Genomic DNA, 25,657 nt, shown 5'->3' on the forward strand with positions numbered 1-25,657 from the left:
TCGGCCTGGGGCAACATGTCTCTCTGTCTGTAATGTTTCTTTGTATATAATATAATTTAGTAGCATAGTTTTACTGAGAAAAAAAAAAAACGCTATAGAAATTTTATATTTAAAAAAAAAGGTAATATTAAAAAGTTAAAGGTTAGGTTATAGGTTAAAAATTGTAAAAACAATGTTATAGAAATTTTATTAAAAAAAGTTTAGTATTTGAAAGCTAAAGAGAGGGTAATTTATATATTAAAAAGTTTCAAAATTTTAAAATAGTTTTTTTTATTTTTATTTGAATTATAGTTATTAGTAAATTGGATGATAGTGGTTCATTGCAATTGTTTGTATGGAATTCAATTTAAGGTGTTCATTTTCTGTGATATATATATATATATATATATATATATATATATATATGCACACGAGTGCACAATTCACGCAGTTGGGGCAGTTGGGGCTATCGACTTTCACGCTCCCCATCCATGATCGATTCCCATTGTGTGGTGATGCGCCGCAGCTTATATGTTTCATTGAGAATGTATATCAATATAATGTGATTGATGTGATTGATCCGGCTAATACAAGCTTCTTCAGGGGATTCAGCCCCCCACCCCCCTTCCCCAATTTAATATATATATATATATATATATATATATATATATATATATTTGAATAAATTTGGGTTTGGAAGAGAAAGAGATTGAAATATAAGTTTCTTGATATGTGTTGATCACTTAAAGCTTACTTTTAATATTCAATATTAAACTTTAGGTTTGAATTTTTGTTATTTATATTATTATATTTGCAATATTGATAAATTTGATGCATTTTGTTTGCTGCATTTTTTCTTTGTTATTTTCTTATAATCTTAAATAGACATAAAAGATTAATGTTGGAAATAAGTAACATTGTATCTAAGGTATTCAAGTCAGGAAAGATTCATTTCAAATTTTTTTTTTGAAAAAAATTAAGAATTTGTTTGTATTTATAAGAGGTATACTTTCGAATTTTTCCTATATTAAATTTTATATTGTCAAATTTTTTTCTTATCAAATCGAATTCAAATTCGTATTCGAATTTGGTAACTATGCTTTCCACCAATGTGGCCACCTGAGCTTGATATACCTTGAAATATTCGATTTCTTTCCAAATTGGAATGATTACTAGAGTTTTGACATCTACAATCTACAGTTTGATTTATTAAAATATAATCAAACTAAAATAAAATCTAAGAATAAGATAAATGGCAAAGTATTTGAATAGTTACACAAATCAAAATTTTGTTGACTGTTAAAACAATGGATCTAATGATGGAAGAATTTTAACAATGAGTCTAATGATACAAAAGAGAGCAGAATAACAACTAGAGGAATTCTTCTTAAAAGAGAAACACCTTAAGGTGTAATTAAAATAACTCTACTATTTTTTTTTTAAATTGCATTCTTAGTCTTCTCCATTGGTTTTTTTTTAATTCCTTAAACAACAACGCAATACAATTAGAATAAACCAGTATAAAAGATATATTAAACTTGAATAAAATGATAATCCAACTACAATTCATGACACAATTACAAAACAAATAAGTAATATCGATGAGAATTCAATAATGAACCAACTTGTATAAGATGGCAACCCAATCACAACTCACCCAACTTGCACGAGATGGCAATCCAATTCCAACCCATCCAACTTGCACAAGATGGCAACCCAATCATAACTCACGTAACAACCACACAAGAAATAAGAATTATTTCTCACCACAAACATATGATGGTGGTGAAATGTCCGTAGCTTACATTCACAATTCAACGATAAGCCAGTACACATACATTTCTGGTAGGACAATACTTAGTACGCCATGCATGAGATCAGCATATATTCGAGTCACGTTGTCCACGTGGGGTAGCTTATCCGAATGGAATTTGAAATAAGAAACCAGGTATGTATTTTGCAATGGAATTTGAAATAATAAACCAACCTAAATTTTCAGATGAATTATCGAATTGGAATTTATCCATGTAGGTCAGCCAGCTCAGTGTCCACGCGTTCTCTCGAGAAAGGTCACCGATATGTTGAAAATGACAGATTGAAACAATGACGTGGCGATGCATGATGTATGCAATAACGCTTAAAGCAGTTGTTACTTTCAAAATTAAAAGAGAATCAGCCGCCTTCCTCAGATTGTTTTGCCCCGTAATCCAATGAGCTGACGACCGTCCTCTATTTATACGCTTTCTGTGATCTGTAATCATCCATTGGAACAGCCATAGCTAGCAGTACTCAGAATCTGATTACAACGAGAAAAAATAGGTGGAGTGGATTGAAAATGGTGAATATAGTGGTTGCAGTGGACGAGAGCGAGGAGAGTATGCGTGCCTGTGAATGGGCTTGCAAACATCTGTTATCTACTCAAACAGAGATCCAGCAGTCATATAACTTCATACTCCTCCATGTCCAGCCAACTTCTTGTGTTTCTACGGGCCCTGGTAATTATTTCGCTTCCTTTAGTTCAATTTATGACTTGTATCCTTTTCCTCACCATCATGTTTTAAACCAAGGGTTCAACAGATTGAACTATCTGGTTACGCTGACCTCTGTATTAATTGTGCAGCCTATATTCCTAGCAATCAAGTGTTCGAGCTCTTTGAATTGCAGACAAAGAAGACGACCCATAGGATATTGAAGCGAGCTCTCACTATCTGTGATCAATATGGGGTGAAGCCAGAGACCCATATTGTGATTGGCAACGCCAACGAGAGGATCTGTGATGCTGCAGCCGAGTTGGGAGCACATTTTCTGGTTGTGGGTAGCCATGGACATGAAACTTTCATCAGGTATTTTCTCATTCTTGTCTTTGCCATCTTCGCTCTTCATTCTAATTCGATGATGAGTTGAGAAATGATGTTTAGTTAACTTGATGGCGGCGTGATTGACAATTTGCAGAGCAATAAGGGGAAGTGTGAGTGATTACTGCGCTCGGAACGCCATGTGCCCTGTTGTAGTAGTCAATAAAAAAGTTTTTTAAGGATCTTGTGTCTGTGGATTTCTTTCATGGTGGACGGAATGATTCTGAGCTTTTGGCGTGCATTTGGTTTAGTGTGAGGCTCTAGCATAAAAAAGATGAAGCCTTAAAAGGAATTCAAGTTCCGTGATTAATTTGAATAAGTTAACCTAATAAAATTTCGTTTTCAGTTTTGCTTTCATACCCGCTAATAGGTTGCACATCTCACATTCAGAAAAGCCACTCAGAATTAAAATACACTAGTATTGTAGAATAATTGGAATTCTAAATATAATGGGAGAGAAGAAAGAAGCTTAGCCCCAACATTATTCTGGGTTCCATGTCAATCATTACAATCAAGCTGTGAAAAACGAATCTTGTTTGTGATCCAAACCCTTAGGTCATCGTCCTCTTCCTCAATTTACAATGTGTAGGCTTTATTAATGTGTTGATGTCAAAATTATTATTACAAAATGGGGACAAAATCTTCAATTCACTATTTCAAAAAATTAATTAGTATTCCACACCATTACGACGAAAACTCAAATGTACGAAATAATTTATAGTACCAATTATTCCATCACATGGTAGTGTGTCACTTCAATTTGGAAATATCTCTTGTCAAGGCTTTTATTTGCATGCACCATCTCTTCCTTTCACATTTATTTATTCCTTAGAATAATTAATCTTCCATAATTTCACAAATAAATTAATATTGCATACCATAAACTTCATTATTCAAAGATTACTTTCTTCTCCTTTTTCTTTTAATTATAATTTATTCAAATTATCAATTTTTATTATTTTTAATGTATATTGTTTTGTTTTTAATAACTTACCATTATTATTGGCTCTTATTTCTTATTTTATTTTTTCAATTTTTTTTAAATTTAATTTTAAAACTTTTCATTTTGATTTTTGTTTCTGGAGGTAAAAGAGGTCCATTTTATTAAAAGCATAATAAAACATATAATTTGGTTTACTTTGTTATTAGGGAAACTATACTAATGGAAAAACCAAAGCTTTTTGAGCATCCAAAATTTGATATTGTTTTGGGAAATCAAAATTACAACATAAAAACCAAGAGGCTTAAGGCCTACTAAGATTAGCATACTTGAAATACTAAAAAAGTTAAAATAAAACATAACTAGCACTAGAGTAAAGAGAGTACATCAACCCGTATTAGGAGAATTTGACTCTTCAATAGCAATGGGCTCTTTGTTGTTCCCTAGTGAGTAGTTTGGATTTGGAGGTAGGCATAGTGACCTTAAATCCTTTGCAAATGTTGATCCAGTCCTTCATCCATAAGCCACAACTCATCTAGCATCATCAAGATTTCCTTCAAAGGTTCATTGATATTCAGAAGTACTCTTCTAAGAAACATTTTCATGTGCAAGTAGATATCAATGATGTACATGTACTCATTGAGTCTTCTCCTGGTATGCTCGACATCCAAAATCCATTTAACAAAGTCACCTGCAATCTCCACATTAGATAAACATTTATGTTCCATTGTTATGCCTCATTGTACCTTATCAATTTCTTCCCGAATTCAAGTGAGGTGTGTTCTTTGTATCTCCTTGTTGAGGCGTCTACTCACTTGTTGAACTCAGGAGTTCATATTGCAATAATAGGTGACACCTTGGTGTGTTCTATCTCATTGTTAAGGCAAGCTTGGAAATCTAAGAATGCCATGGCCAAACCTAGTTGAGGGGGCCTAAAGCTAGATTGAAAAAAAGAGTTGGGGAATCCAAGAAAAAGGTGCTTAAAAGAAAAGGATTGCAAATTATGCATGGTTGGGGAGGCAAGTAAGGTGGATAGAGTGAGAGGTGGGCCTAGTAGCTAGATTAAAAATTGGAAATTACACTAAATTTTCATGACCCCTTCTAAGTCAAGCTTGAAATTAAGACATGGGCCAAGAGGGAGAGACTAGAGATTACCCACTAAGGAAAGATGTTAGTCAAGGGGGGGAGAAGAAGTTCAATGATGGAAGAAACCCAAGAAGCAGCCAAGCTCTAGGTCCTAAAGGAAACAATTGAGAGAATGACAACAAATCAAAGGTGGATTTTCTCTCCAAATAAAAGCAGTAAAATAATAGAGAGAAGACTCGTTGTGTTGGTGATTTATACCAAAATTTCGAGTTGGCTTACAATAAATTTCCAACACTATACCTTTCATTCATGAATATAAGTGATGGATTGTCATAAAAGAAATCAAATAAAAAGTTCAAACTTGTGTTGAATCTAGTTGGTGTCTAAGTTGTAGACTCTCCACTTCCTTCAATATTGAATTTGCATGGTGCACCAAGCCTACAATGATAACTAGGGACTTGTGTTAGGCCCTCCACTTTCAAATCCAAACATTGACATGAATACCCAGACCTACAACATTAATCCTCAATGGTGCATTATCCTAGGGTGCACATAGATTGAAATCTTCCACCACCTCAGTGGCCATGCCCCACCCCACCACCTATCCCTTCCTTGACACCCAATATAGGTAAGAGGAATATTTAATAGCAAAGGTTGAATAGGGTTTTTCTAGTTCATATTAAGGGAGATCTTCCCTGACACTGTATGTTTTCTTTTCTTGGTTTTTACATCCTTCACTAGTTAAGAGGTCAAATTTTTTAATTCTTATCCTTTTGATTTGGATGGGATGATGACAAATATATTCTGAATTATGGTTGCAACTTTCTCTAAACAATTCTCTAATCTCTATCTTTTTGAAACTCTACTTGGGACCAAGTTGTTAATTATTTTGGTGTTATTTTGATTATAAGATGTGAATATCCTTCAATGATGATATTTGGGTATCATTGATACTAAGCATAATTTAATCCCATTTCCAAGACTTTTAGTTCCTGTTACATTGTTGCTAAAGATACCCAACAGATGAAAACTATGTTGCAAGATTGATCTTGATCCGGATTGGATCATTATATTGTTTGTCATCCATCTCAATGCATTTGGAGTGGAAAAAGTGAAGGAATTAGATCACGGGACCATTTTTATCAGTGGGACCTAGTTTGGCAAAACAAGGTCTGAAACCTTCCAAGAGCATTTTGAGGCATCAAACACCTTTTTTTGGAGGTAAAACTTTGCTGATTTGGTGCAACAACATTTCATGCTATTATACACATAGAGATATTTATAACGGCACAAGAAGCACGCCAGTCATAGTTTGTATGCAAAAGTTATGCCACTCAAAATTTAACCTTCCTGTTTTAACACCTATCATTCAGGAAGATGCCACATTAGCCCCCATTATTCATGTAAAAGGGGCTAGCCATATGCTTATGATGTAAAACACTCTAGAATATTATATATTGTAACTCTAGTTAAGAGTTGATGTAGTCAAAATTAACCATTAGTAAGCTATCGCGCTATGTTATAACCAGACCACTAGGAGGAAGAGGCATTCCATTCTTTCGAGAACATTTTGTTCCATAGTTGAGAAAATATAGCCAGGAGAGATAGGAGGTAGAGAACACAGAGAGGATTTATGCAATTAGCAACTCACGGGCCAGAGGAATTACTTCTTTTTACCTATAGCCATATTTCCAAACAGAGAAAAAGAGCCAAACGAACTTATCTTCTAATTGGATTTTCTCCCGAAAGGGTTTCCCAGAGAGCATATATTGTTTCTTATGTGTGTGTGAGAGCTTATTTATTTTGTTCTCTACTTTTCTGCATAATTTCCATTCATATGCATGCACTAATTACAATTAAATCTACATATCTTAAAGTTTTAATAAAAATATAATAATGTAGATCTAATATCATATTTATAATATAATATTATCAGATATGTTGTGACAAATTATCGAGTGGAATATCCATGACAATTTACGGATCAGATCTCGAACAAATATACCATATCTTGTAATTCCTGGATTACATTTAGAGGTTCCATCAAAATTAAGTTTGATGAAGGATGAGGGAAGATGGATCCAGTAAGAGGGAACATGAAGAGGCTACTGAGATGTGGAATTGGATGGAGGGGTTTGAGGATGAGTTAGTCCCTAGGATTTTATAATATTTGCTTCCAAGGCATTGGCCTACCAATCATGATTAGACCATTGTTGATAATAAATTGATTATTTGATATTTTCTTGAATGATGGAGCATAGGTCATTAGTTTTTAAGTAGTGATTATGAAATAATCTATGATTATGTTCCTTCCAAAGGGCTTGTTGTCACTTACTGCAAAATGTGTTTTCAGTTGTCCAAAGAGTAAATGAGAAGAGAAGTTTACAGTCATTTTCCAAGCTGCAAAAGGAATCAAGCCTACATTGGACCCTCTCCATTAGAAAGTGCTCTAAACAAGCTTTCCAATTATATGTGGAAGTCAAAAACTGGACTTCTGGATCAAAAGATATGGTTTACTGAAGTTCAAGAATTGAAGCGTTAGGAAGGAATATCAGAGGTTCACTATATCAGAGATTGCATCTCGGAGGTCCAGCGACATTGAAGATCGACGATCGCACATAAGAGCATCAGGCATATTGGTGATCGCACATCAGAGCATTAAGCATATCGACGATCACACCTCGAAGCTCGGAGGAGATTGACGCATCATAATATCACAACATCGAAAAATCGACAATCGGAGAATCATAACTTCTAAAAGTGTAAACCTTTTAAGAGTTGCAATATGGGTGAAGCGCCAATAGTGTTAAAACCCGCTGGGAACGCCGATACAGGATTAAAAAAGGATTTCATCGCAAAACCGAAGGTGGGCAGGATCTTTTCTCTCTCATCTAGCAAGACATGTGGCAGCATAGGAATGGCTCTAATAATGATGTGTGGTGGCATATGATTGGTTCCCATAATCTACAGTGGCATTTGACATCAGCATGACGTGGTGGTATGGAAGGACATGCGGCAGTCAGTTTTCACATTTTAAGGGGGTCTAAGGGGATAAATTTGGGTGACACATGTCACCATTCATAAGGTGCCACGTGGAATGATGATGTCATATCAGAGGTCACATACCAGAGTTTGATGATGTCGGCACCTTTCAACAGTTGATACTTGAAAAAGTTATGATAAGGGGGCTCTAATATTGGGCTAACACCATGGTCACTAGGACTACAGACAGACAATTCACAGCCCACCGCCACCTGCCTGCCCTGGCCACGGCACCAAAGGCCCAGGATGTATTCAGTTCGCATTCCCCAGTACGCATCCCACATTACCACATCCACGCATCCACGCTTTCCGTTCAATACGCATTACCCCCGGTCCGCATCAGTCCGCTTTCTTTATCTCCGCTTTCAATACGAGTCCGCATTACCGCATTACCGGTCAATACGCACCAGCCATATTCGGGGGGGCACTACTAGGGACACGACAGACAACGCGTACTATAGGTGGGCCGCTTCGCAAGTCACTGATGAGATTGATTCAATATTCACGCATTCAGTCAGCCCGCACCAAACAACTCACAAGGGCCCCCTATCCTGGACAAAGACCAGGACAACAAACCGATAGAGACCAGACGCACCTGCCAACTCCGGGAAACTCAAGCGGGTGACAACAGACATGTTGACGGCAGAGGAAGCCAACCAAAGGTGTGAAGCTGAGGCTGAGCACCAAGAGCTATTGACATATCAGAGAATTAGAATATCACAACTCCAATGTTATTTCTCTTATTTGAAACCTCTAATGAGAGGGGCTCCGATATTTGGCTAGTGCATGGTCTAGAAGAACTTAAAGAACTAGGGGTAGAGAGTTGTTAAGAAAGGGAGAATGCCCCCCTGGCAGGAGTCTAAACACTCTAGCACCTCAAGGCTAAGCAGAAAGTCATGACCCTCAGTCCTATGATGGGAAATGCCGGAAGGGCTAAGCAGAAGGGGTTCATCATATCAGAGGTCAACAATCGACAAATTAGAATACTTGAGAAGATTGCGATATGGAATCTCTCTGATAAGGAAGTATAGAGCTTTAAAGGCATATGGGTCAGAAACTCTGAGATTGAATGTAGGAATAGGCAGGTTGGTCTCAGGAGTAGTGGCGACTATCAAGGATCATTTGTTTAAGGCAACAAGGACCACGATCTAAACGAAAGAGTTTTGGGTCTCCCTTGAAGTGATAAAAGCCATCTTTGTGCTCTAACACACGTCTTCAATGAGATAAATGGAGGTATGGGACTCAGAGAGTAGTGTGCAGGTCACCTGGGAATTAATTTCTCAGTGTGGAGCTCCACACAGTCAGAAAATGAAGGACTGCTAGGTCGATCTTTGTTTCTTCTCTGTGACAAGCAACCGATAGTTGATCGCTCCGATCTCTAAAGACTGGAGAATTTAAGTAGTTAAGGCGAAAGCCTAGACCTCTATGTGTGTTGTTAAGTTTCAAATGCTCCTTAGGTTAATTGAGATGAATTTTAAAGTTTATCTTGAATTATGTTTCAGTTTTAAGGCTCAAAAATTGATGTCACCTGAACACACCTATGACGCAACTAATATGAAAAAAGTAACTCTTTTCAATTTTAATGAAATCTATCTAGTGTAGGGAAGAGGTGAAAACAATGATGCAACAATCAAATATGCAGCCAACAAGAGCTTCCTAACTAGATCTTTCAATTTCACTATTCCAATTCAATTCAAAGGATTAAAAGATGTCAAACCATGCAATGTAATCTATGTATGATTCCCTTGAAAACTATGCAAATGTAACTATGCACAATTTCCTTTCCATCTATGAAAATGAAAATTCTAACTATGCAGATGTGATCTATGCAAGATAATTATTCAAAACAAACACAAGAGGATTCCAATGAAATCAACCATAATCTGAAATTTCATGAACAGAGGATTCAAACTGAAATTTGGTGAAAATTTCCAAAAATCAAAAGAGATGTCACTTAAAGGCGATTAATACTCATACACAATTCAATGCCCCTCGGCGCCGCCCCCCCCCCCCCCCCCCCCCCCCCCCCCTGGATGATTGGGGGGGGGGGAATTTTTTGCAAAAATGAAAGAAAAAATATGCAATTTCACACTAGGGAATTCCAATTTCACACACAAAACCCTAGATGCAAATGCAAATATTTTTCTTTTCAACACACTTAATTTTCGAAATGAGGAAAACTAAGATACAAATTTTTAATCATTGATTCAAATTCCCTTTTCAGAATGAGGACTAAAACAACAATTCATCCAAGTGAGCAATGACCAAACAAAATCAATTTGAAAGTGACCCAAATGATAAGGACAAAGTAAAATCAAAACCAATTCTTACCAAAGGAAAAAAAACACAAATGAAAACCAAATGGAGGCTTTAGAGAGACCACAAGACACTCAAGACTCAGGGAAGTTCAACTGGAAGCAGGCTGACTAAAGAGAGGCTTAAGAACCGGGGCAAAAGTTATGCAAAAATAGGGGCCAACGTTGGTGTAGAAGAGGCACCAGTGCCTTGAAACTCTAGTCTAGAGTGGGCCAGGGTGAGGTGCATTGCTCTGTCAAAGGAACAAAGGGTGCGTTGGGTCTAGGAAAGAGGATTCCAACACCAAAATTTCAAAAAAGGCTCAATGAAATCACTTCCTAGGTTTGTTCTTGGTTGGATGATACAACAAAGGTCTGTCAAGGAGGTAATCAAACACAATGGATAAGGAAACCACCAAGGGAATACTCCATTCCCCAGTATGGTCACCAATTTGTTATACGAGATTTACAATTGCGGATAAAAGTATCTCCCCTAGATCGGTGGCTAACCTAGAACAACAAAGAGGCAAGGAACACAATGTTTTTCCTTAAAATAAATAAATGACAGAGTGTGTCCTACCTGGAATCATTCGCACACTTCACTCCTCCTTTAGCTTGGAAGCTCCAATTCCATATTTGATTGCAAAAATTAGAACTTTCCCAGTTAAATAACACAAACCAAGAAACTACGAGATCTATGCAATATCTATACTTCATTCAATAGATAAGCATGGTATTGAAATAAGTGAAATAACAACATCACATATAGGAAAACAATGGATTCTTTGCATTAATATAAATGAAAGGAGATTACAACCATAAGTAGCAGTTGATATTGTAGAGGAGCTCCTCCAAGTTGTTGACTTGTCCTTTCCTTTTCACAATATGCACCTCCAATCAACCTAAATGCATTAGATGATGACCACTCACTATAGTAGCATAAGGGTAGAATCACTCTCCAAAATCCAACCCCCAACAACGTAGAAGGCTGGGAATATATAGACAAGTATGGTAAGTTAGGAGTTCGTATCCAATTACCAATATAGGGTAAGATATCCACATTTGATGGAGGGATAGGATCAAAGGATAAGTGGTGAAAACTCCAATGTAGGGAAGGATAGGATCTGAATGTTTTATCCAAGCTAAGTAGTTGAAACAACTTCTGGAAACTCCTAGAAGGGGAAGCTTTCAGAATCTTGATGATTCTCTCGGATTTATAGAACACAGGTGCAAAGGGGAGAAACCTGTTGGTGACCAACACAGGCCATAGTGGAGCAATCTACTGGTGAACGCACCCCAGTAGGTTTACAGGAAGTGTTGGTCCTCAAATTGCCTCAGATGAAGTAGTTTACGGTTGAAACTCTAGGGGATGAAGGAAACAAGATTAGGTCTTTGTGAAAGATGGTCACAAGGGGGAATAAGATGTTTATTGATCCCGTTAGGAGGTTCACTGATCAAATATGACAAAATGGCCTATAAAAAAGACCCACTAAAGAAACCTTTTATACTAGGTACAAAAATGAAAGGATCATCAAATATACTAATAAAGATATGGAAAAATGTGTCTAAAGACATTAACAAAGGAAATATTGTGGTCCTACAATCAAGGGAATCAATATATATTTCACTTATTGTCACTTCTAAAATTAATTCTTATAAAGAAATTCCACCCAAGTAGTTTTCCCAACAACCTCCACAAAGTTTGATATTTGGTCCAAGAGAGCACATGAACCATGGAAAAAAATCTCATTTTTACAGTTGCTAAGACAAAATCTATTAAATATTCAAGAGAGAGTCTTATATTGAATAGAGATGTTGTGTGATAAGAAAATCCAACCCAGAGTCCTTGAGATATTTTAAGTGTTAATAACAATAGCTTCCTTCAGGGTATTTTTATGATGCATATGTGATAACTTCCTCTAAAAGAACCTTCTACTTGAAATTACATCCCAACAATGATTCTAGGCCACCTAAAATTGTGTCTATTAAAATAGAAAGGGCCATCGTTATCGTGATTATAGATTCCATAAGAGCAACAAAGTCAACTATTTGACTTCACTTTTTTCCATCATAATTGTAGACTATTATGGAATCTTAAATCAAGTTATGCTTAGGTAATATAAGGATGAATAAAAGAATATTGAAATGCCACATCAACTAACTTAGTTTCAAAGTTCAGTAAATTTAATAAACATACAATAAGTACCTTGAAATAGCCAATTAGAGAGGATAGTAAGGATATTGTACCAGTCAAGCTTTTTTGGGTCACAAATGTCCACAATCCACATAATATAAAACATAATGATCCACTTGCAACCCCTATAAGAAAGAAAATGTGGCTTGTGAAGTCCTAGTTCATACTAAATTCTAGTTCATTTTTTTGGGATAAATCCTAGGTGTCTTAGCATGCTTTCACAAATCCTTTGTGATATGTTGCAGCTTGAACAACATCGTAATTATTCCCAAATGGTAAAACATCTTCCATTAGTCCGAGACAAAGGTGAACATAGGAGAACATTAATTTATCATGTCTTGCTAAATTCAATGCCCATGCTAATACTCACATAGATTTGAAGATGGGAATCAAGAATGAACCCATATCGATGCTTCCCAAAGAGGTTGGTTGTAGTTCTTTGAAATGATATATAGACATCTAAGTGAAACCTCCCTAACTATAATAATGCCATGAACCTCAAGAGCATAGCATTCACTATATTTCTTAGCACTTAAACTATCCATACCAAATTAACAATGAATCCCAGTGCACTAAGTGATGCATAATTCTAAATAATGGTCCCTATAAATTTTATAATCCATGGAATAATCTAAAAACATGTAATTAGGGTTACCTAGTAAGAAGGGTGGTGCAAGTCTAGAAATTTGGTCATTGGGCCCAAAGATTTGGGCAATATTTGTGCTACATAATTCAACTTGGTAATAACCCAACACGAATACAGATCTTGAGAATTAGATAAAAATAAGAAGACAAATCCCAAGTCGACACTATATGAAAGTGAAGTCAATATGAGCATCATGTATGCCATGAAAGTCAATGTTGAGATATTCCACAAAACTCTCCTTACCATAAGCTTTCCCAATTCTAACCTCCTTATCATAAGCTTTACATAGTCATCAATATTTTCAAGATTGCATAATAAGGAATGATCGTTTTGCTAGAAATTATAGGGGATTCCCCATCGATGTGTGTCAAATGGTTCTTCATGAATATATTCTTACAAATTTAGTGTTATTGCTAAATGATGAAGTGTTGAATTTGCAATCTCTCGAGATCGAAGTGTTAAGAGTTAATATTCATGGTTTTGATTGTATTTTAAGAATAGATGATCATTAATGGCATATTAAAAAACGAATCCCCAATAATTCCAACCATTCATATGAGAAACACTCTAATAATCTCATTGTAAGGAGTGCTTCCATCATCACTACACTGGGTATGAGATAATGTTTAGGATGATATTCCCTAATAACTTTGCAAAGTTGACCAACTAGCACTAAAGATTTTAAATTGTGCATCACAAAGGGAATTAAATATAAAGATCTATTCATAGAGACCAGAACCCCTAAATCAAAGCAAAAATTTGGAAGAAATTACACATAATTAGCTTCATCAATGTGTGAACCTTGTCTTAGTACTTTTAATTCTTCTGAGTGATTGTTAAGGAGATTGTGAAGATGGTTTGTTTCAATAGTAGAAGAGGTTGATTTGCATGGTTGACTTTCTTTCCATTATTGTTCTTGAAATAATCATTATAGTTGATGTAATAATCAACTTTTTTATCTTTAGACTTAGGGAAGGGATTTTTTGCAGTTTTATTGTGAATAACTTCCACAATAGAGTAAACTTTCCATGTGTGTATAACTATAGTCGCTTTATTTATTGGATCCAAAGCTTTGTGAATTCCACTTCCCAATGTAATAGTTTATTCATTGCAAGCAATGTAAGCCTATGAAAAATCCTTCTCCATACAAGCTCCAAAAATATCTAAACATTATATGTAGTAGTTTCAAAGTTTAAATGGGAAGTTTCTTTTATTTTTCTCAAAAATGAAGGGAGAGTTGTTGTAGGCACATGTGGTTAACCTATTCAATGATGTGTTGTTCTCTACATGGGAGATGTGTAATTCTTTTGGTGCTCAACATGAAGTTGACACATGCCATGTGTGTGTGAGAGAAAAAAAACTATCATAGATTTGTCTTAACTCTTAACTCTTAATCTATAATACATCAAGAAAAATCAAATCGCTGAAAATAAAAATATTTGTAAATTAAATATTTTATTTTTATTTGATTCTCAAATAATAATAAATTTAAAATTAAAATAAAATTACCTTGATTATCTTCTCAAATACTTTTTATAATAATAAACAAAAATAATTAAAAATATAATTATTGCACTAAAAAAAATTATTTCTTAAATTACATCCTTCACTTCTCAATAACCCAGAGCAATTCATTAACCATTACCAAACAAATAAGAATTATTTGTCACACTAAAAAGAATCCAATATTGAACAAGCTTATATAATATTGCAATCCAATCACAACTCATCAACTTGCATGAGATGACAACTCAATTACAACTCATCCAAATTGCGTAAGATAGCAACCCAATTGCAACTTATGTAACAACCACACAAGAAATAATTATTTCTGGGCCACAAACATATGGTGGTGGTGGTGAAATGTCCGTAGCTTACATTCACAATTCAACGATAAGCCAGTACACCGACCTCTCACGTAGGACAATACTTGCCTATGCCATGCATGAGATCATCATATATTCGACTCACGTTGTACAGGCGAGGTAGGTTATCTTAATGGAATCTGAAATAAGAAATAAGAAAATAGGTATGTCTTTTGCAATGGAATTTGAAATAATAAACCAATATATATTTTCGGATGCATTATCGAATTGGAATACATCCATCTAGGTCAGCCAGCTCAGTGTCCACATGTCCACGTGTTCTCTCGATAAAGGTCACCGATATATTGAAAATGACAGATACAATGACGTGGCGATGCATGATGTATGCAATAACGCGTTAAGCAGTTGTTACTTTCAAAATTAAAAGGAGTCAGCCGCTTCCTTTGATTGTTTTGCCCCGTAATCCAATGGGCTGACGATGGTCCTCTATTTATACGCTTTTCTGTAATCTGTAATCATCCATTGCAACAGCCATAGGTAGCAGTACTCAGAATCTGATTACAACGAGAAAAAATAAGTGGAAAGAAAATGGTGAATATAGTGGTTGCACTGGATGAGAGCGAGGAGAGTATGCGCGCCTGCGAATGGGCCTGCAAACATATATTGTCTCAAACAGAGATCCAGCAGTCATATAACTTCATACTCCTCCATGTCCAGCCAACTTCTTGTGTTTCTACGGGTCCTGGTAATTATTTCGCTTCCTTTGCTTCAGTTTATGACCTGTAACCTTTTCCTCACCATCTTGTTTTAAACCAAGGGTTCAACAGATTGAACTATCTGGTTACGCTGACCTCTGTAACCTATATGTGTGTTAATTGTGCAGCCTATATTCCTAGCGATAAAGTGTTCGAGCTCTTTGAATTGCAGACAAAGAGGACCACCCAGAGGATATTGAAGCGGGCTCTCAATATATGCGATCGATATTACGTGAAGGCAGAGACCCATGTTGTGATTGGCAAGGCTAACGAGAGGATCTGTGAAGCTGCAGCTGAGTTGGGAGCACATTTTCTGGTTGTGGGTAGCCATGGACATGGCACTTTCATCAGGTATTTTCTCATTCTTGTATTTACTATCTGTGCTCTTCATTCTATTTTGTTGATGAATTTGGAAACGATGCTTAACTAACATGATGGTGGTGCGATTGACAATTTGCAGAGCAATAAGGGGAAGTGTGAGTGATTACTGCGCTCGGAACGCCATGTGCCCTGTTGTAGTAGTCAATAAAAAGGTTTTTTAAGGATCTAGTGTCTGATGGTTTCTTCTAGGCAACCCCTAACCAGCCATACATAGGGTATTTAATGTTCAGGGATATGCAACCTGGTTAACGCTATAACACCGGAGCTGGAAGTTTCGACATTAAATAATTTTTGAACTTTTAAGTGTTATCGGGCTAAACTACGTGCATATTCCCGAGCATTAAATACCCTATATATTGTATGGCTGGTTAGGCGTTGCCGTTTCTTCTATGGTGGACGGAATGATTCTGACCGTTTGGCGTACATATGGTTTAGTGTGAGTCTCAAGAATGAAAAAGTGTAATTCAAGTTCCGTGTTCAACAAGTTAACCTAATAAAATTTTGTTTTCAATTTTGCTTTCATACTCGCCAAAAGGTTGAACATTTCATATTCAGAAAAGACGGAAGCAAAACACACTAGTATTGTAGAATATATGGAATCCTAAATATAATGGGAGAAAAGCTGAGGCCCAACATTATTCTGGCTTGCATATCAGTCATTACAATCAAGTTGTGAAAAACGAATCTGTATTTACTCACTTCTAGCTTTTTTCACTAACCCGCTTTGCAAACCCTTAGATCATCGGTCTCTTCATTTTGGTCTTCGGTTTACGACTTTTGGCTTTGTAAATGCATTCATGTCAAAATTATTATTGTAAAATGGTGACAAAATCTTCAATTCACTATTTCAAAGAATTAATTAGTATTCCACGCCATAACGACAAAATCTTAAATCTACGAAACAATTTATACTACCAATTATTCCATTAAATGGTCGCGTGTCACTTCAATTTGCAAATATTTCGTAACAAAGACTTTTATTTGCCTATTCATCTCTTCCCTAACAACTAAATTAATTATTGAATTTAGGCGTCTGTGATCCATATGGCAAAAATCACATAGAGATAATTTTGTCCTCCCATTTTGAACCAACCAGTGTGGTTCATGGTCAGGACAAGTTGAATGAGCAGATGTTGCTATGCATTATAAATAGATCAGGGAGAGCTAGAATAATGACAGCTCGATTTGACCGGAAAACGGCTAATTAAACCAAAATTTTTATTCAAATCAATTAATTCGGTTATTAATTCTCTTATTAAAATAAACATAATTAACAATTTTATAAATATATATTAAAATAAGTGAGTTAATATACTATAATCATAAAATAATCCAGTAATTAAAAATAGATAATAGTTAACTCTCTCTCTATATATATATATATATATTAAATAAAATATCAGTTAAAGGGAGATTTAAATCCTGAAAATAAATTAATTATAAATCAATGAGAATATATAAATATTAGTTGGTTGTATAAGTTAGAAATAGAATATTCTATAAATAGTTAATTCTATTTTAACATATAAGCTAAAGAACATATAAATAAATAAATAAATAAGCTTCATATTCATAGTAAGTAAGTAAATAAATATTTTTAGAGAATTACAATATTACTTAATAGTTTATTAAGGGTACAAATTAGTATATTAATTTTAAATTTAATAATAATAATAATAATAATATACATAAATAAATAAATTTAATTTAAGAATCAAAGAGCTTGAATATAAAAAATAATAATAAATAAATAAATAAAATAAAATAATAAATAAATAGACAAAAATATTAATTTAAAAAAATAATAATAAATAAATAAATAGATAAAAATATTAATTTTAATTTAAGAATCAAAGAGCTTGGAAAAAAAGTAATTTAAATTTAAGAATCAAAGAGCTTGAAAAAAAGAAGTAATTTTAATTTAAGAATCAAAGAGCTTGAATAAATAAATATTCCAAAAAAAAAAACCAACAACTCAAGAAAGAAAATGATTAGGAGGAGAGGGCTGGGACCCAGCAACTACTGATCTTCCAGCCATCCTCTCTATTGAGATTGTTCAGCATTTTCTCAATCTCAAGGGCTTCCCTAAATTTCCGGTGATGGAATTGCGACACTCTAGCAATCACACTAGCTTCTTTGATGCAGACATGGTGATTGGTTTTCTCCACATGCTCTGCTAAAGCAGAAGACTTGGTTCTCATATGCTTGAGGTCCGTTGCGTGCTCACTAATCCTTTGGTTAATGGAGCCACCAGTCTCACCGATATAGGGGGTCCCACATGAACAAGGAATAATATAAACACCTTTCATGTCCTTGGGGTCGATAGGATCCTTCACAAATCTGAGGGACTTACGAATGGTGTTAAGCACTCAAAAGGTTGTGCCTTGTTCATGTGGGACCCCCTATATCGGTGAGATTGGTCGCTCCATTAACCAAAGGATTAGAGAGCATGCAGCGGACCTCAAGCATATGAGAGCCAAGTCTTCCACTTTAGCAGAGCATGTGGAGAAAACCAATCACCATGTCTGCATCGAAGAAGCTAGTGTGATTGCTAGAGTGTCGCAATTCCATCACCGAAAATTTAGGGAAGCCCTTGAGATTGAGAGAAGGCCGAACAATTTCAATAGAGAGGATGGTTGGAAGATCGGTAGTTGTTGGGTCCCAGCCCTCTCCTCCTAATCATTTTCTTCCTTCTTCTTCTTCTTGTTGTTGTTGTTGTTTTAATTTTATATTCAAGCTCTTTGATTCTTAAAATAAAATTAATATTTTTATTTGTTTATTTATTTTGGAATATTTATTTATTCAAGCTCTTTGATTCTTTAATTAAAATTACTTCTTTTTCTTTTTTTTCCAGCTCTTTCATTCTTAAATTAAAATTAATATTTTTATTTATTTATTTATTTATATTTTTATTTATATTTTATTATTTATTTATTTTATTTTATTTTATTTTATTTATTTATTTATTTATTTTTATATTCACTCTCTTTGATTCTTAAATTAAAATTAAAATTTTTATTTTTTATTTATTTATTTTATTTATTTATTATTATTATTATTATTATTATTTTTAATTTAAAATTAATATACTAATTTTTACCCTTAATAAACTATTAAGTAATATTGTAATTCTCTAAAAAAAATTATTTATTTATTTTTATTTTTATTTATTTATTTTTTTACTATGAATATGAAGCTTATTTATTTATTTATATGTCTTTTTAGCTTATATGTTAAAATAGAATTAACTATTTATAGAATATTCTATTTCTAACTTATACAACCAACTAATATTTATATAACCTCGTTGATTTATAATTAATTTATTTTCAGGATTTAAATCTCCCTTTAACTGATATTTTATTTAAAATATAATTAACTTATATTTTTTTCCCCAAGAAAAAATCGTAATATTTCATTATATGGTGAAAAATTACATATAGTAAATGCTATTCAGCATATGCGAATTTCTTCGTGACTTTTAAAAGTCTATGGTCTTTCCTGTACATGTCTATGTCATAATCAAAAAATCATCACCCAGGATGATACTGTATCAAAATGTCAAAAAACACCACGCAGGATGTATGTATAGTAGGCAAAAATGTATACTTGCATCTTGCAGGATGCTGCTCATAAGTCGCTATATTTCTATTTAACAACTTATATACATTAACAAAAATCAATGGTCGTCCACCCGAGGGTAGACTTGATCTATGTAGGGCCTGTGGAAGTATTGATACTGTGCGTTGCCCCTCTGTTCGCTGATTATCCACTGTCCTACTGGAATGTGCGTGGCTTCCTTGGATAATCCGTCGGCACAGTGATTGTGTTCCCTGTAAATATGACGAACAATAATGGAGTTAAAATGTGCTTTGAGGTGCATCACTTCATCCAATATATTTAAGAGTGTGTGTGCGTGGCATCTAGATTTCAGATTGATCTGATTAATGATAATGTTTGAATCCCCAAATATCTATAACTCTTTGCACTCATGGTTTAATGAAAAATGCATAAGGTGTTTGATGGTTATGAGTTCAGCAAAATTGTTTGTTCCCATGCCTAATCCCATCTTCACTTTGTAATGATGATTCACTGTTATATTAAGAATGAACCCCCCACCACATCCATGCTGCTGAGCGGCTCCATCGAAAAAGGCCCATGGTATAGATTGATCAATTGGGTCCAGGTCGGCTGGTCTGTGGGTGCGAGGAGGGGTAATTGCCAACAGTTCATGGTATGTTGCGATAATTTTGGTGGTGACAGATTGCCAGCGAACCGATCCGCTCTCCAAAATCATTTTGTTTCTCGCCAGCCAGATTGCCCAGCTAATGATAAGGGGAAGACACGCATGATTTGTTCAGGAGTGTGCCTGATACCAATTCTCCCATGCTATAGAGATGGTTTCATTTTCCCACTTACTCACAATACCGAGCTCCTCTGTTACCGTCTTCCATATCTGTTTGGTAACTTCACATGCAAGGAAGAGATGAGAAGTCGATTCCGATTGTTGTTTACATAGGATGCACCAAGTGGGGCCATGTACAGATCTGTGCATGAGCGCTTCCCCAGTGGGGATCTTGTTCCGGAGTAAGCACCAAAAAAAGAGTTTAGTTCTGGGAGGGGATTTTAATTTCCAGATGATCTTCCACCAACTTTGCACTATTTCCGGCTTTTTGTTCCCAATCAAAACCAGGTATCCATCCTTTGGGGAGTAAAAACCGTGTTCTGCCTTATCCCACATGAGTTCGTCTGGTCCTTCTTTGATACGAATATGGGACTCACTTAGTGCATTTGTGTAGTCCTCCCAGATTTGATGCCCTTCCGGAGGCAAGTTTAGTTGTGTTGTTGTTTTCCATGCCTGCGAAAATATTGAAGTGTTCTCCTGATCCGCTATGTGGGCTATAACTCTAGTATTCTGCTGCTCAAGTATTTGAACGAGCTCGTGTGGGAGATAACACCTCCCACACCCTCCAATCCATGGATCCATACCAATTCGAGCCCTAATCACTAAACGTGATTAGCACAAATCCGCATTTATATTAACCGTTTACCTGGCGGTTAATAAATAGCGAACACATGTCAGCATATAATGTCACGGTTTATGCTGGCGGTTTGGTTGGCGTGATTGTACTGACTGTTTTCTAGCAATTGACATTGTGTTCACATGGGAGTGTTAAATGTTAACAGTTTTGTGCTGGCGACTTTTTTGGGTAACAACAAACTATAACTGCTAGTCTTCGACGATGCGTTCACATGGGAGGGGGTTGGCCCTCCTAACCCCTAACCATTATCATAATACATTCCAAATACAAGCGAAGTCCATACATTATTAAGACTCATGGTGTGGGTGCAACGATAAAGTGCTTGGACTATGCAAAGGAAGTCGTGGGGTGGAACCCTCGTGCCTCCATAAAAAATTTACACTGTTTACACTGTGCGCCAATTACCTGGTCCTTTAGGGAGGGGCATGTGGTTGCCTCTTGGCTTGCCACTTGTCCCCTCCTCATTGGTCCAACCTCCAACCAATCAAAACAAACCACGTTACCACACCTACGGACCAACCATAACCTGACACTTGGTGTAATCTGATTGAACCGTTGACCTCTGTTGACTCTGCCTAATCCGTTACCACACCTATAGACCAACCATAACCTGACACTTGGTGTAATCAAATTGAACTGTTGACCTCCGTTGACTCTACCTACTCACCTAACACGTTAGCAGTATGGACTGCTGACTAGGCAGTGACTGTACATTTTTTTTTCAAAATTTCTTTTATTTGGCAAAGAGGTCAACAAGCTCTATCTTCCTCATACAAACTCTGTTTTGAACAAAATGAGTTGCATTGGGATCTTTTTTCCGAGACAAATGCATTTATTCGAGTTTCGAATGATTCCGAGCACTTTTATTTTTGAGCTAATTTTTGCCCCTAATCCAAATTCCGATCAATATGCCTCTTCAATTTTGAGGATCTAAATACCAAGTAGTAGATATCTTCACCAAGCCACTAGACATAAATGTTTTCGAATTTTAGAGATAACACTTAGGCATTTTAGTAAATGTAACAATTGAGATTAAGGGGGAGTGTTAATGAATAGTAATCTCTCCTTAGCTAGAGTGAGCATTTCACATGTGAATTATAGAGGAATACTTAGTTTTGATTCCCATCTAATTTTGGATAACTATTATTTTTAGAACTAATTAATTGTGGTTATCTCTAGAATCCCCCAGTGCTAGATAATTCTAGAAATTTCTCTATGCATTGTAAAAGTTGCTTAATGATGAGAAGGGCAAGCTATGCCCCATGGTTTTTTTCATTTCCTTCATTGGCATGTGTGTGTTCTATCTTTCAATCCCAAACTAAGAATGCATCCCACTGTGTTTAGTGCCACATACTTCTTAGTAATGGTTCCTATAATCCATGCACCATTCTAGTAAAAGTGCAATTAGCGTCACCCAATAAGATGGGTGGTGCAGGTCTAGAAATTTGGTCATTGGGCCCAAATATTTGGGCAATATTTTTGCTACATATTTCATCTTGGTAATAACCCAACATGAATACAAACCTTGGGAATTAGATAAAAAAAAGAAGACAAATCCCAAGTCAACACTAGATGAAAGTGAAATCAAAATGAGCATCATGTATGCCATGAAAGTGAATGTTGAGTTGTTCCACAAAACTCCCCTTACAATAATCTTTCGAAATTTTAACCACCTTATCATGAGCTTTATATAGTCATCAAGATTTTCAAGATTGCAACAATAAGGAATGACCCTTTTGCTAAAAATGATAGGAGATTCCCCATCGATGTGTGTCAAATGGTTCTTCATGAATATATTCCAACAAATTAAGTGTCATTGCTAAATGATGAAGTGTTGAATCTGGAATCTCTCGAGCTCGAGGTGATAAGAGTTAATCTTCATGTGTTTTATTGTATTTTAAGAATAGATTATCACTAATGGCATATTACAAAATGAATCCCTCAATAATTTCAACCATTCATATGAGAAACACTCTAAGCATCTCATTGTAAGGAGTGCTTTCATCATCACCACACCGAGTATGAGACAATGTTTAGGATGTTCTTATCTAATAACTTTGTGAAGTTGACCATCTAGTACTAAAGAGTTTAAATGGTGCATCACAAAGGGAATTAAATTCAAATATCTTTTCATATCTAGACGAGAACCCCTAAATCCAAGCAAAAATTTGGAAGAAATTACACTTAGTTAACTTCATCAATGTGTGAACCTTGTCTTAGTACTTTTAATTCTTCTGAGTGATTGTTAAGGAGATTGTGAAGACGGTTTGCTTCAATAGTAGAAGAGGTTGATTTGCATGCTCAAGTTTTTTTCCATTATTTTTCTTGAAATAAATCATTACAGTTGTTGTAATAATCAATTTTTGTATCTTTAGACTTAGGGAAGGGATTTTTTGCACTTTTATTGTGAATAACTTCCACAATATAGTAAAATTTCCATATGTGTATAGCTACAATCGCTTTATTTATTGGATCCAATGCTATGTGAATTCCACTTGCCAATGAAATAGATTATTCATTGCAAGCAATGTAAGCCTATGAAAAATCCCTCTCCATACAAGCTCCAAAAATATCTAAACATTATATGTAGTAGTTTCAAAGTTTAAATGGGAAGTTTTTTTTTTTTTTTTCAAAAATGAAGAGAGAGTTGTTGTAGGCACAAAATGTGGTTAACCCATTCAATGATGTGTTGTTCTCTACATGGGAGATGTTTAATTCTTTTGGTGTTCACCGTGAAGTTGACACATGACATATGTGAGAGAAAAATAAGAGAAAAACTATCATAGATTTGTCTTAACTCTTAATCTATAATGCACCAAGAAAAATCAAACCCCTCAAAATAAAAACATTTGTAAATTAAATATTTCATTTTTATTTGATTCTCAAATAATGATAAATTTAAAATTAAAATAAAATTACATTGATTATCTTCTCAAATAATTTTTATACTAATAAATAAAAATAATAAAAATATAATTATTACAATTACATCCTTCACTTCTCAAACTTTTTCTTATTAATTTTCTAAACAACCACACACAAATCAAATAAATCAATATAAAAGATATATAAAACTTAAATAATATCATAGCCCAATAGAAATTCATGAACCATTACAAAACAAATAAGAATTGTTTGTCACACTTAAAAAAAACCAATATTGAACCAGCCTATATAATGTTGCAATCCAATCACAACTCATCCACTCATCCACTTGAATGGGATGAGAACTCAAATACAACTCATCCAAAATGGTTAAGATAGCAACCCAATTACAACTCAACCAAATTGGTTAAGATAGCAACCCAATTACAACTCATGTAACAACCACACAAGACATAATTATTTCTGGGCCACAAACATATGATGATGGTGGTGAAAAGTCCGTAGGAATTCAGCGATTAGCCAGTACACCGACCTTTTCCATAGGACAATACTTGCCTACGCCATGCATGAGATCACCATATATTTGAGTCACGTTATCCAGGCCGGGGTAGCTTATCTTACTGGATTTTGAAATAAGAAAATAGGCATGTATTTTGCAATGGAATTTGAAATAATAAACCATGTAGGTCAGCCAGCTCAGTGTCCACATGTCCCCGTGTTTCGTCGAGAAGGGCCACCGATATATCAGATTGAAACAATGACATGGCGATGCATGATGTATGCAATAACGCGTAAAGCAGTTGTTACTTTCAAAATTAACAGAGAATCAGCCGCCTTCCCTAGATTGTTTTGCTCCGTAATCCAATGGGCTGATGACAGTCCTCTATTTATACGCTTTTCTGTAATCTGTAATCATCCATTGGAACAGCCATAGCTAGCAGTACTCAGAATCTGATTACAAGGAGAGAAAATAGGTGGAGTGGAGAGAAAATGGTGAATATAATGGTTGCAGTGGAGGAGAGCGAGGAGAGCATGCGTGCCTGTGAATGGGCGTGCAAACATCTCTTGTCTACTCAAACAGAGATCCAGCAGTCATATAACTTCATACTCCTCCATGTCCAGCCAACTTCTTGTGTTTCTACGGGTCCTGGTAATTATCTCGCTTCCTTTGGTTCAGTTTATGACCTGTAACCTTTTCCTGATCACCATCATGTTTTAAACCAAGGGTTCAACAGATTGAACTATCTGTCTACGCTGACCTCTGTGTATATGTGTGTTAATTGTGCAGCCTATATTCCTAGTGATAAAGTGTTCGAGCTCTTTGAATTGCAGACAAAGAGGACCACCCAGAGGATATTGAAGCGGGCTCTCAATATATGCAATCGATATTACGTGAAGGCAGAGACCCATGTTGTGATTGGCAAGGCTAACGAGAGGATCTGTGAAGCTGCAGCTGAGTTGGGAGCACATTTTCTGGTTGTGGGTAGCCATGGACATGGCACTTTCATCAGGTATTTTCGCATTCTTGTATTTACTATATGTGCTCTTCATTCTATTTTGATGATGAATTTGGAAATGACGCTTAACTAACATGATGGCGGTGCGATTGACAATTTGCAGAGCAATAAGGGGAAGTGTGAGTGATTACTGCACTCGGAACGCCATGTGCCTGTTGTAGTAGTCATAAAAAGGTTTTTTAAGGATCTAGTGTCTGATGGTTTCTTCTATGGT

General features: G+C 35.3%; 3 protein-coding genes across 4 annotated transcripts; all 3 read left to right on the plus strand.

The window, feature by feature from the left end:
• The first annotated feature begins 2,223 nt into the window (after positions 1-2,223).
• On the plus strand, positions 2,224-9,399 carry LOC149201670 (uncharacterized). Of its 2 annotated transcripts, none has more exons than XM_089402974.1 (3): positions 2,224-2,474; positions 2,600-2,822; positions 7,214-9,399. In XM_089402974.1, exons 1-3 carry the CDS (start codon positions 2,315-2,317, stop codon positions 7,230-7,232), a joined length of 402 nt encoding a protein of 133 aa, XP_089259100.1. In that variant the 5' UTR covers positions 2,224-2,314; the 3' UTR covers positions 7,233-9,399. The 2 variants fall into 2 exon arrangements, with proteins under 2 accessions (XP_089259100.1, XP_089259099.1); XM_089402973.1 differs by lacking the exon at positions 7,214-9,399 and adding an exon at positions 2,932-3,191.
• Positions 9,400-15,361: 5,962 nt separating this feature from the next.
• Positions 15,362-16,518, plus strand: LOC149201671 (uncharacterized). Its single transcript, XM_089399783.1, has 3 exons — positions 15,362-15,607; positions 15,746-15,968; positions 16,078-16,518. The coding sequence occupies exons 1-3, from the start codon at positions 15,451-15,453 to the stop codon at positions 16,157-16,159; spliced, it is 462 nt and encodes a 153-aa protein (XP_089255909.1). The 5' UTR covers positions 15,362-15,450; the 3' UTR covers positions 16,160-16,518.
• Positions 16,519-24,816: 8,298 nt separating this feature from the next.
• On the plus strand, positions 24,817-25,604 carry LOC149201672 (universal stress protein A-like protein). The gene is made up of 3 exons (XM_089401329.1): positions 24,817-25,076; positions 25,215-25,437; positions 25,547-25,604. Exons 1-3 carry the CDS (start codon positions 24,917-24,919, stop codon positions 25,602-25,604), a joined length of 441 nt encoding a protein of 146 aa, XP_089257455.1. The 5' UTR covers positions 24,817-24,916.
• The last annotated feature ends 53 nt before the right edge of the window (positions 25,605-25,657 follow it).

The sequence above is a fragment of the Pinus tabuliformis genome, chromosome 2_1, assembly GCF_031772625.1.
Source record: "Pinus tabuliformis cultivar Carrire ecotype Pingquan chromosome 2_1, CPIR1, whole genome shotgun sequence".
Taxonomy (NCBI): domain Eukaryota; kingdom Viridiplantae; phylum Streptophyta; class Pinopsida; order Pinales; family Pinaceae; genus Pinus; species Pinus tabuliformis.